Source organism: Lycium barbarum, chromosome 4 (genome assembly GCF_019175385.1).
Source record: "Lycium barbarum isolate Lr01 chromosome 4, ASM1917538v2, whole genome shotgun sequence".
Taxonomy (NCBI): Eukaryota; Viridiplantae; Streptophyta; class Magnoliopsida; order Solanales; family Solanaceae; genus Lycium; species Lycium barbarum.
Window position 1 is genome coordinate 35,531,225 of NC_083340.1, and position 11,467 is coordinate 35,542,691.

Sequence of the window (11,467 nt, forward strand, 5' to 3'; positions counted from 1 at the left end):
AAAGTCATATCAATCTAGCGGGTTGCGACTGATTATACCAATTTGACATGATTTATGAATAACTTAACAAGAAGTGTAGAATAAAGATAACAGAAAGCTATATTAATCCGGCATGACTTGTGAATAATTTAACAAAATAAATAGAACAAAGATACGTAATACCAAATCATACCAAGCTGGTATGACTCGTGAACAATTAAACAATACATATATAACGAAAATCATATCAATATGTATATATGATCATTAATATAGTTTCACACCAATTTAGCTATAATAAAACTAATATAATTTGTTGTCTTTTTTGAGTAATTTTTTTTCGTTATACCAAACACCCCTAAAACATGAGGAAAACCCAACCCCACTAGACCCCACTCAACCTCACCGCCCACGCAACACCCACCTACCAACCAACTTGAGGAGGATCTCTCTCTCTCAGCGCATGTGATGTGCCAACATTCCCAAACACGTTCAACCAGATTCCTTATTCTTTAGATCTCCCTCAATCTCCCCTTACTAGTTACTTGCTACCACCTTTGCAATTTTCACTATTTTGCCAATTTTTATGCTCATTTCCTTTCTTTCTTCCCTTTTCTTTTTACCCCACTTTTCTCTCTTTTGGTTTGCCCATTCAGCTTTTTCTTTTCTTTTTTTATACTCTCTTGTCCCTCAAAATTAACAGTCAAAGATTTGACTAATCAATAATTTTTCCTTCACTAATTGTCAAAAGCTGATTGGTCCTGCCTTCAATACTAATCTCTTCAGCATAAGCTTTCCAAATTAATCTTATCCTTCATTCAATTATAGACTGTTACTTTCTTTTGTAGCCCACAATACTGTAACTCCTAGCCTTTTTTCTAACAAACTTGTGTTTCAAGATTTACTCGACTGTTCTTCTCTTTTCAGCAAACCCCATATTTGTCAAAAAGCTCAAATCTTTGATTTGTAAAGTTTGAATCTTGGTTCCTATTTTTCTGTAAATCCTGTTTTAGTTTCTGGGGTTTGGAAAAGATATCATTTTGATAATCTTTACTTTTATGGGGTTTAGTAACAGAAACATACTTAGAAGGGAAAGTTTGATGTTAGATTGTTGATAAAGATTGGATTTTGACATATAATTAGATGCAATCAAGAGTTGTTCAAATGGAGGAGAATAAAACTAGGGCTTTGCCACAGAGGCTGTTACAGTTACTGATGTTGTTTCTGTTTTTGTGTTTTACTTTTTCTGTGGCTAGTATTTATATGATCAAGTACTTTGGATTTCATAGCATAGTTCCTTCAGTAAAGCCTAGTTTAGTGCCATGTATTGAGGAAGAATCTAATAAAAACTTAGAGCGTTGGATTAATCCACCATCCAATTTGCTACATAAAATGTCTGATAAAGAGTTGTTATGGAGGGCTTCTATGGTACCGCGAATAAAGAAGTATCCATTCAAGAGGGTTCCCAAGATTGCATTCATGTTCTTGACTAAAGGGCCATTGCCATTGGCACCTATTTGGGAGAGGTTTTTTAAGGGGCATAAAGGGTTATATTCTATTTATATTCATTCATTGCCATCATTTAAGGCTAATTTCCCGGCCTCATCAGTGTTCTACAAGAGGCAAATTCCCAGTCAGGTATGTCCCTGCAGATTTGCCCTCGTTTATACATGTCTTCTGTATCAATCTATACCTTCGTGGTCGTTTGGTTGCTGGTTAGAAAGTGAATTATTCATGTAAAAACCAGCATAACTAGTAGTATCATGTTTGGTGGCATTTTAGTTGCTATGTATAAAATTTAGTAAACCAAGTGCAGTGTCTAGTTACCAGCTTACAATCTCGCATATCTAATTCATGTGTATGTTATGAGAGAATCTATGTATTATTTTATGCTGGGTAGAAGGTGGAATAACTAATACCTGCATAACTCTAACTAGCCACCAAACAACCCCTTAATGTTTTTCTTGTTTTATGTTTGTTTTTGTGTCTTTTATGATGTAAGGTGGTAGTCTCCTATTTTGTCTCTGCAGTTCATAATACCATCTAAACCGTGGGCCAGATCTTTTATTATGTCTGTCCTTCCATGTAACTTGTTCCTGAAAAAGAGATATGGTTCAACAAGTACTAGATTGCATTTTCTCTTGTAAGGCCAACTCATGCATCCCTAATGACAGGAACTTCATTCATCCAGGTTTCCTTTTTTGTGTTGAAGGGAATTCATGTACTCTCCATGACCATAAGATCATTCCTAATTAATGTCTTTTTGGGCTGATGCCATGAAAGGATTTCTACTTTTTATGATCAGTCCTACCTTCGTTTTGCCATTACCAATGTGGGATATATCAGGATTTTCTTTACTTTTTTTTTCCTTTTGCTCCCTTGGTGTGACCTAAACTTCTCGTAGCACTGGAGACAACGGTGATCCTTTCCCAGTTTTCGCCCTTGGTGTGACCTAGGCAATTTGTACTTTTTTTCAAATTTCTTTTTTTACATCGGAGAGGGAGAGAGGATAAGCTATTTGTAGTAAGAGATGCATCTTTTGATTTGAAGTTGGGGCAAGCATATCTACAACTTATGCAAAATGTGGTAGTTTGCCAGTATATCATGCTGGACACCGCAGACATTATTGATGGTGTATATTTGTATATCTAAGTTGGAAAGCCTGATCAATCAGCTAATATTGCATTGTAATGTTAAAGACACGTCCTTGTGTTTTCCTCTTTGCAAACCATCTGAAGATTGGTTTTTGGGCAGCATTGTTGCTAGCTTCTTCAAGAAGAGCTTTGAACATGTTTATGCAAATTCTCTTACAAGTTTCAGTTATCCAGTTCCATGAGCAGATCTAATTTTTGAAGTTGATCACCGGATAAAACGATGACGGCTTGATCTTAAATGTGTGCCATTAGGGTGGGATTGAGCGGTATAACAAATAATATAGAAGTGCTTGTTTCATATCAAAACTTCCATGCTCTTAAGTCCTGTAGTTTGAACTTGTTACTGCAGGCCTTTGTTTATAAATAAAAACCTATAGAACAAGTTAACCTTCTCAATTCAGCAGGATATCATTTACTTATCCAATTTTTTATTTTATTTGATACGGTAAGATAAATTTCTATAATAGAGTATCAAGAAGGCACTTCAAAAAGAAAGGATTACAACATTGCTAGTTCCAATCATACTCCCAAAAAGTCAAGAAAGTCAAAATACTGAGAAATATTCTCTATTATCCTACTCCTGCACCAAAAGTATAAATCATGTAGGCATCTGTTCATTACAAAAGAAATATTCTGCTTTTGATCTTCAAAGCATTCTCTTATTCCTTTCCAAGCAAATAGTCCAAATGATACGAAGAGGAATGGTCTTCCAGACCTGTTTCCATCTTCCATATCATTTACTTATCCAAATAAAATAAGTCAGTAGGATATCATTTACGATTGTCTTCTAATAGACTAACATGAACTAGCAAGGTCTGTACAGTGGGTCTTGCTGGACAATTACTTTCAACAAGTCATGTAGAGTCTCTTTTTGCTGGTCATAGATTCTGATGGGTTTCCATGTCCTTGCCAAATGGCTGTAGAGTATTCTCAGAAACAGTGTGGATGTTCTGAATCAAGGGCACCTTCATTGGTGTTCTTGTGTCTCACCGTACATCTGAATCTACGGGCAACCAAATTTACAAGTAATGTAGTGATGTGGCGTGTTTAAGTCATCCTCCAGTTATTCCCTGTGAATAATATCTCAGGATCACTTGGGCGGACCTGCAGTATAATTGTCTATTCGGGTATTCCTCTTGGTAGTTGAGCTAGAAATATTTGCTTCTAGATATTTGAACCAGAGGGTTTTCCCTGTTAAGTTAATGCTTAAGATCTTGTTGAAGAATCTTGATTTAAGTTTAGGACGGTGTGCTCGAGTTTTTAAGTATTTGCTGTTGATAAGTAAAGCTTAGGCTGTTAGGCAAACCTCTTATCTCACACTGTTAGCTTCTAAAGTTTTTTTGAATAGCACTGCCAAGGGGAAGATTTTGAAGGTGAAAACTAATGTCAAGGATCATGTTGCCTGAAAAATCTTAGTTTCCCCAGGAGCATATATTTCTAACATTTGTCAGTCATCTCATCCAAGATATGCCACCGAATTGTTTGACTTGCATCTTTTGCGACATATTAGTATAATTGTGTTAATACTTCTCGGTTTTAGTTTATATGTTCTGTTTCGAGCATTCCGCTCCAGTGATCTGAGCTGATCTTCTCTTTCCCATAGGTAGTAGTTAAGTGAGCAGAATAATGACAGTGGACCTTTTTAAAGTGAAATTTAAAAAATATCCAAAAAAGCTAACATCATATTGCACAGTTACGCAAGTGGTAGAGGATTAAGTTTGGCTTTTAGCTCTTGTGCATGCATGTTTTGTATAATGTCAAATGTTATTAGCATTTGTAATTCCAATCAGTCAAACAAAACAATGTAAGTTATGCTGTAACAAGAACATCATAATGCCCCCAATGCTTTGGTCTAGTGGTAAGACCTCAGCTTCAATTTGGTTTCACGGGTTTGAACCTGCTTCTAACAAAAGTCTGGTAAATGAGTGGAGCAGGATAGGTGCCCGTTATCCATTGAGTTTTGAACCGTGCGTCATTGGCCCTCGGGGATTTCTTGGTTAATTGAAAAAAAAAAAAAAAAAAAAAAAGATCGCATAGCACTCTGCTTGTTTACTGATAAGAGAAGCAACTTACACTTGCAAAAAAACAGGACTTTTCTATTATATTCATGATCCTTTCTGATGGTCCTTAAATGCTCAATGAATGATAATGCGACCAAGTAGCATTTCGTTAATGTAGCTTGTTGCAAAATCATTGATTTTTTTGGTATCCTTTTCATCCACTTCTGCTGCTAGTTTCTCGTGACTGCTTTTATATGATAGCAGTTATCTCATGTTCTCTACGGCCATCTCTTTGAGATGGTTTTACATCTTCTATCTTCAGTAGAAACTTCTTTCAGGAGGTGTTCTAATGCAATTGTCTTAGTTGTGTGTAAGTTGCTAATGGTGTTGTAACTTCATTCTTAATAGGTGACAGAATGGGGAAGGATGAGTATGTGTGATGCTGAGAGAAGACTCCTTGCAAATGCATTGCTCGACATCTCCAATGAGTGGTTTGTTCTGCTTTCTGAGTCATGCATCCCTCTCTACAATTTCAATGTCATCTACAAGTACATAAGTCAGTCAAAGCATGGCTTTGTTGGTGCATTTGATGATCCTGGACCATATGGAAGAGGTCGATATAATGAGAATATGTTACCCGAGGTTAACATTTCTCAGTGGCGCAAAGGATCACAATGGTTTGAAATGAGTAGGAAGCTTGCTCTTTACGTAGTCGAAGACACAAAATTCTACCCCAAGTTTGCAGAGTTTTGCAGGCCAGCATGTTATGTAGACGAGCACTACTTCCCGACTATGTTGACTATTCAAGCATCAAATCTCTTGGCAAACAGAAGTATAACATGGGTTGACTGGTCAAGGGGCGGGGCTCACCCTGCCACTTTTGGAAAATCGGATATAACTGAAGTGTTTATGAAGAGAATGCTGGAAGGACGTAACTGTACGTACAACGACCGAAATACATCAATGTGCTTTCTTTTTGCAAGGAAGTTTGCTCCAAGTACTTTGGAACCTCTGTTTCTGCTAGCCCCAAAATACTTAGGTTTCTAGATTACTAAAACTCTAATTTTGTTGTATCAGATAGGTTCCTCAGTAAAGATAGGTCATTGCCTGCCTATTCATTTTTCTGCCAGCATGTTGAGTTTGTTGTTGGACTGGTTTGCTGATACTTTTAGATGATAAGCTACATGGGTTCTTCCCCATTTCCAACCTTCAAACTATACTAGACATGTAAATGCATCAGAGGTATTTAGCCTAATATGTAATTGTTCTTCGATTGCTTCCTCGCCTTTTTCGCTTTACACTTCCAAGTATACCGTGTTAAAAAATTTGTGATAGCTAGAAGAAAGAGCATGCAGATAATTAACTCGGAAAAACCTTGCTTAGAGCTTGTTTGGATTAGTTGATTGAAAGTAGTTTGATAAACATTAAGTATTGAAACTAATATCATGAGTAGTTAAATGTTTAGGCTGAAGTGCTGAAACTGAGAAAAAATAGTTGATGAAAATTTGGATTAATCAGCAATTTTTATTTTTAAAATGACTGATATGCCCTTAATGTTCTTTACAAAACATATAAATTAAAAGTATCGGTATAAGGAGAATAAGGAATGACGAAAATGGAGTTGAGAGGGAAGTGGGAGTTCTATTTCGAAATACCCGAAATTCTTGAGTTAATTCCCTAAAAGGTCATTCATGTTTTGACAATTACCTCATAATATCACTTTTGTTTCTTTTAGGATTAGAATATCACTCAACTTATCACCATTCTTCTCAAAAAATACTAAACATTACAAAACCCTTCTTCTCTCCTAGTTGGTATGCCATGTCACATTTTTTTTTTAGAATAATAAATTTATGGAATAATTTCAAAGACTCCCCTCCAAGTTTGTCTTGATAAAACTTAGTTTCCTTGTGGTTTGAGATATTTACACTAACCTCCCTTATTTCGATTTTTGTAACCAAACTTGTTTAAATAATAAAAAATCTATATATTCCAAATTTACCCTTTTATAACTTAATTATGGGAACAATATTTCATAACAATTCTCTTCCCTAAAATTGTTAGGATTATTATATTAATAGTTAGGCTAAAAATTTAAAACTATCTTATATCTAAATAAGAAATCCTAAATTCTAGTGTTACGGTAATGTTTCTCTTTGTTCTTATAATCATGTTATTAATAACAATATTTAGGCTAAAATGAGCACATCTCGCTTTTACTATTTAGAGGGTGAGATGAATATAATTCATTTTTTAAATTCTTATAATTGTATAACTGCAATAAGTTTTAAACTAATTTTTTTGGTAGAAGGAGCATAATTACATCTACGAAAAAGGGTTGGAAACTGTATATACAACATGAGACTTTAAAAATAATCAGTGAAGTAATATGAAGCCCAAGCTTTTTGAATCAATTTTCGTATCACAGTTGTTGAATTTCATGTTTTAGCGTTTAAGATTAAAATTTTCAAGTACAGCAAAAAGAAATCAGCATTTTACCTATAAAATTAGATAGTTATAAATTAGGAAAAATCTTACGATCAATGAGAAGCTATTATTATCAAAAGTTTAAACATTATAAATAAGGTTACAAAAGGATATATTAGAAATATAAATACTTTTTAGTTTTAAAATTAGTTTGGTTACAAAAGAATCAAAATAAGGGAGGCTAGTGTAAAGGGAACTAAGTGTTATAAAGACAAACTTGGAAGGAGGTCTTTGAAAGTATTTCATAATTTTATTATTAAAAAATAAAATTTTAATGTGACATGGCATGCTAATTAGGAGAGAAAGAGGTTTTGTAATGTTTAGTATTTTTTGAGAAAAAATGATGATAGTTGAGTGATATTCTAGTCCTAAAATAAACAAAAGTGATGTTAGGAGACAATTGTCAAAACATGAGTGACCTTTTAGGGAATTAACTCAAAATTCTCTTTCAAAAATATATTCAAAATGGTATTTAGCCTAAAAACAAGCTTCAAGCTGATTTGTGCTTCGACATTATCTATATTTACGTTTATTGTTTTGAGGCAAGAACTTAATGAAGATTGAGCAAAGAAGAAAAAGAAACAAATAATTAAATGAGGATAATTTCATTTTGCCAATTTACATAATTATCGGGTTTGTCCGAATCAAGTAAGTTGTAATAAAAGTTCGAACTCAAACCAATTAAATCAAATCCTGAAAAGTTCGAACTCAAACCAATTAAAATCAAATCCTGAATTCTCCTAATTCCTTTCCATTATCTTATCCTCCGCTTTTACGGTAATATTTACCTAAATCAGGTGTGTACACCAGATCGATGTAACTTATCATAGTTAAATAATTTAATGAAGTGAATTTATACGTTAATTAATCATGATTAAGAGATAATTGTATATGTGCAAACACATATAATGCAATCATTATTTTGGTATAAGCATTCGGTATGAATATTTTTTTTTCTTGAAGAATTACTAACCTAGCTGGTAAGCTCATCTCTATGACGAGTAAAATATAAAAGTAGTGGACTGAAAATAAGAGAAAGAAAAAATAAACTGGCATGCTCACAAAGAAAATCTCAGCATGCACAAACGAAATTGAGTTTAAGTGTAGCGCACTGTCAGTGACCTTTTTTTTACACTATCAGGTGACATCAACTAGCAATAGCAGATCACCAATTTTTTTCTAATTAATTTTCTTTTTCTAAAACTTTACGCTAAACTTTTATTGATCAATTCTCTCTATCCTCTTCAAAACATCCGTCTATTGTGGAGTCTCAAATCACCTATCCATTTTCTCTCTTTTGCTGAATGTCAAATTGCTCTGTTATTTTAGCTTTCTGCACAATTGATAAAAGCTTGTAGGTATACAAACCTCCTATGGCCTTCCTTCAAATCTGGGATTGGGGGAGAAGAAGCAAAAGAGAGAAAATGGATGGGTGATTTGAGGACCATTGATAAAAGCTTGCAAGTATACAAAATCTTAAGCTTCAGATTTCTTTACAAATTACATAGAAAATTTATCGAGTTAATTTCTAAAAGGTCATTCATGTTTTGACAATTGTCTCCTAATATTACTATTGTTTCTTTTAGGACTAGAATATCACTCAACTATCACCATTTTCCTAAAAAAGTACTAAATATTACAAAACTCTTCTTCTTTCCTAGTTGACATGTCATAACATTAATATATTTTTTTAATAATAAATTTATGAAATAATTTCAAAGACCTCCCTCCAAGTTTGTCTTGATAACACTTAGTTCCCTTGTGGTTTGAGATATTTACACTAACCTCCCTTATTTCAATTTTTGTAACAAAAACTTGTTTAAATAATAATAAAAAATTATATATTCCAAATTTACCCTTTTATAACTTAATTATGGGAACAATACTTCATGATAGTCTCTCGCCTAAAATTGTTCGGTATTATATTAATAGTTAGGCTACAATTTTAAAACTAATTTATATCTAAATAAGAAATCCTAAATTCTAGTGCTACAGTTATATTTTTCTTTGTTCCTATAATCATGTTATTAATAACAATATTTAGGCTAAAATAAGCAGATCTCACTTTTACCATTTAGAGGGTGAGATGAATAATTCATTCTTTAAATTCTTATAGTTGTATAACTGCAATAAGTTTTCAACTAATTATTTGGGTAGAAGGAGCATAATTACATCTATGAAAAAGGGTTGGAAACTGTATATACAGCGTGAGACTTTAAAAATAATCAATGAAGCAATATGAAGCCCAAGCCTTTTGAATCAATTTTCATATCACAGTTGTTGAATTTCATGTTTTAGCGTTTGAGATTATAATTTTCAAGCACAAAAAAAAAAAAAAACCCAGCACTTTACCTGTAAAATTATAGTTATAAATTAGGAAAAATCTTACGATCAATGAGAAGCTATTATTATCAAAAGTTTAACATTATAAATAAGGTGACAAAAGGGTATATCAGGAACATAAATAATTTTTAGTATTTAAAATTAGTTTGGTTACAAAAGAATCAAAATAAGGGAGACTAGTGTTATAAAGACAAACTTGGAGGGAGGTCATTGAAAGTATTTCATAAGTTTATTATTAAAAAATAAATTTTTAATGTGACATGGCATGCCAATTAGGAGAGAAAGAGGTTTTGTAATGATCAGTATTTTTTTAGAAAAATGGTGATAGTTGAGTGATATTCTAGTCCTAACAAAAACAATAATGATATTAGGAGGCACTTGTCAAAACATGAATTACCTTTTTAGGGCATTAACTCAAATTTATCTGATATGTTCTAAAAGTTGAATCAGAACTAAAGTTATGTAATTTACCTATTCAAAAGTAATATGCTGGACCAAGGTCGGTGGATGGAGTAGTTTAAACATTTGTTTGAGGCTTTTTTTTCAAATATATTGTTTGAGGCTTGAAGAATAACTTCATACAAATTGATGTTTGAGGCGTTAAAGAACTTCTGGCTTTGACATTAAGTTGATAAAAATCAAGAAAAATGTTAGAAGAATTAGGACGAAATAAATCTGTTACCAGTACAACTAGGAATTAATTTTAGTTAGAGGACAAATAGGACTCAACTTACCTTTAATATTTTTTTTTCTCTTCTGTAAATTATAATTATATTAGGAAAAAGGTAGTATTAATTACTTGATAAAGTTACCATGTTTACCATTGAAATTACCCGATGGTGTACAAAGTCTTATACACTGACTGTGCACCAAATTTAAACTCTACGAAATTATACAAAGAGAGATAATGTATAATAAGCAAATTGACGCTGTAACTGTACGAGTGGATTAACAATTGGGTTTGACGGTGGGAAAGAAAACGTAAATAAAGGTGAATGGAAACTAACTAAAATCCCTTTTTAGAAATGGAGTTTTTACCCAATGCAATAGCACAATAAAACACACAACAAAAAATAAATAATTCTAATTTTAGCTAGCGTACAGTATATAAACAACATAAGTTATTGGCGCACTACATAATTTGTGATTTTATACCGATTATATACTTATTATACTATACGGCTGGGCAATAAGTCGAGTCGGCTAAGGGCTCGACCAGGGCCGGCCAAAGGGCCAAGCCACTAAAGCGGGGGCTTTAGGTTTTTTTTCATCCGGTGTTCTGTACTTATTGAATTCTTCAATTAATTCGATTTCGAGACCTGCAAGGCTGGTTAAAGAAGGAAGCACTCTCTAGCGAGATTGTTTTGTTTTGAGGCTCGAACCCAAGATCTCTAGTTAAGGAAGGATGAAGCCTAATTTTTACCTACAATAGATTTATAGGTTAATTTTTCTTTTAACTAATATTGAGCAGCAAAAATAAGGCCTCCCGTTAAAGTTGGCTTTCGGCCACCGATCTTATTGAGCCGCCTCTGGGCTCGACTTAACTATATTTTAATTTAACTCAGCTCAGTTACAGTCAAAGCTCGGCTGAACTCGGTAAAACTCAACACTGTCAAGCTAGGACTCAGTTGAGCGGGCTCGGCTCAACTTAATTATCGTTTTAATCATGTTACTATAACTTTAAAATTAAAAGTCAGCCATTAAGTCAATTTCTAAGTAAATTTTCCTATATCAATTTATTATATATTAATTAGGAGTAATATATTTGCAATTTTGTACTTCATTAATTAAGTTGATGTAATTAAATTTTTAATAAACATTAATATTTAAGATTACTTTCTGGGTGATACAAAGTTTGACTACAATTTTAAGATTAAGAAATTCAAAAAATTTAGAAATTACACTATACAAATTTTTGTCTGTTGATTTTTTCTTATTCAATTTTCTCTTTTACAGAGAGCCCTAAGGTTTTTTGTAAAGAAAGGAAAGATTGTCATATATATT

General features: G+C 33.0%; 1 protein-coding gene across 1 annotated transcript; it reads left to right on the top strand.

Moving 5' to 3' along the window:
- Positions 1-463: 463 nt before the first annotated feature.
- Positions 464-5,913, top strand: LOC132635864 (glycosyltransferase BC10-like). Its single transcript, XM_060352447.1, has 2 exons — positions 464-1,617; positions 5,042-5,913. Exons 1-2 carry the CDS (start codon positions 1,123-1,125, stop codon positions 5,678-5,680), a joined length of 1,134 nt encoding a protein of 377 aa, XP_060208430.1. The 5' UTR covers positions 464-1,122; the 3' UTR covers positions 5,681-5,913.
- The last annotated feature ends 5,554 nt before the right edge of the window (positions 5,914-11,467 follow it).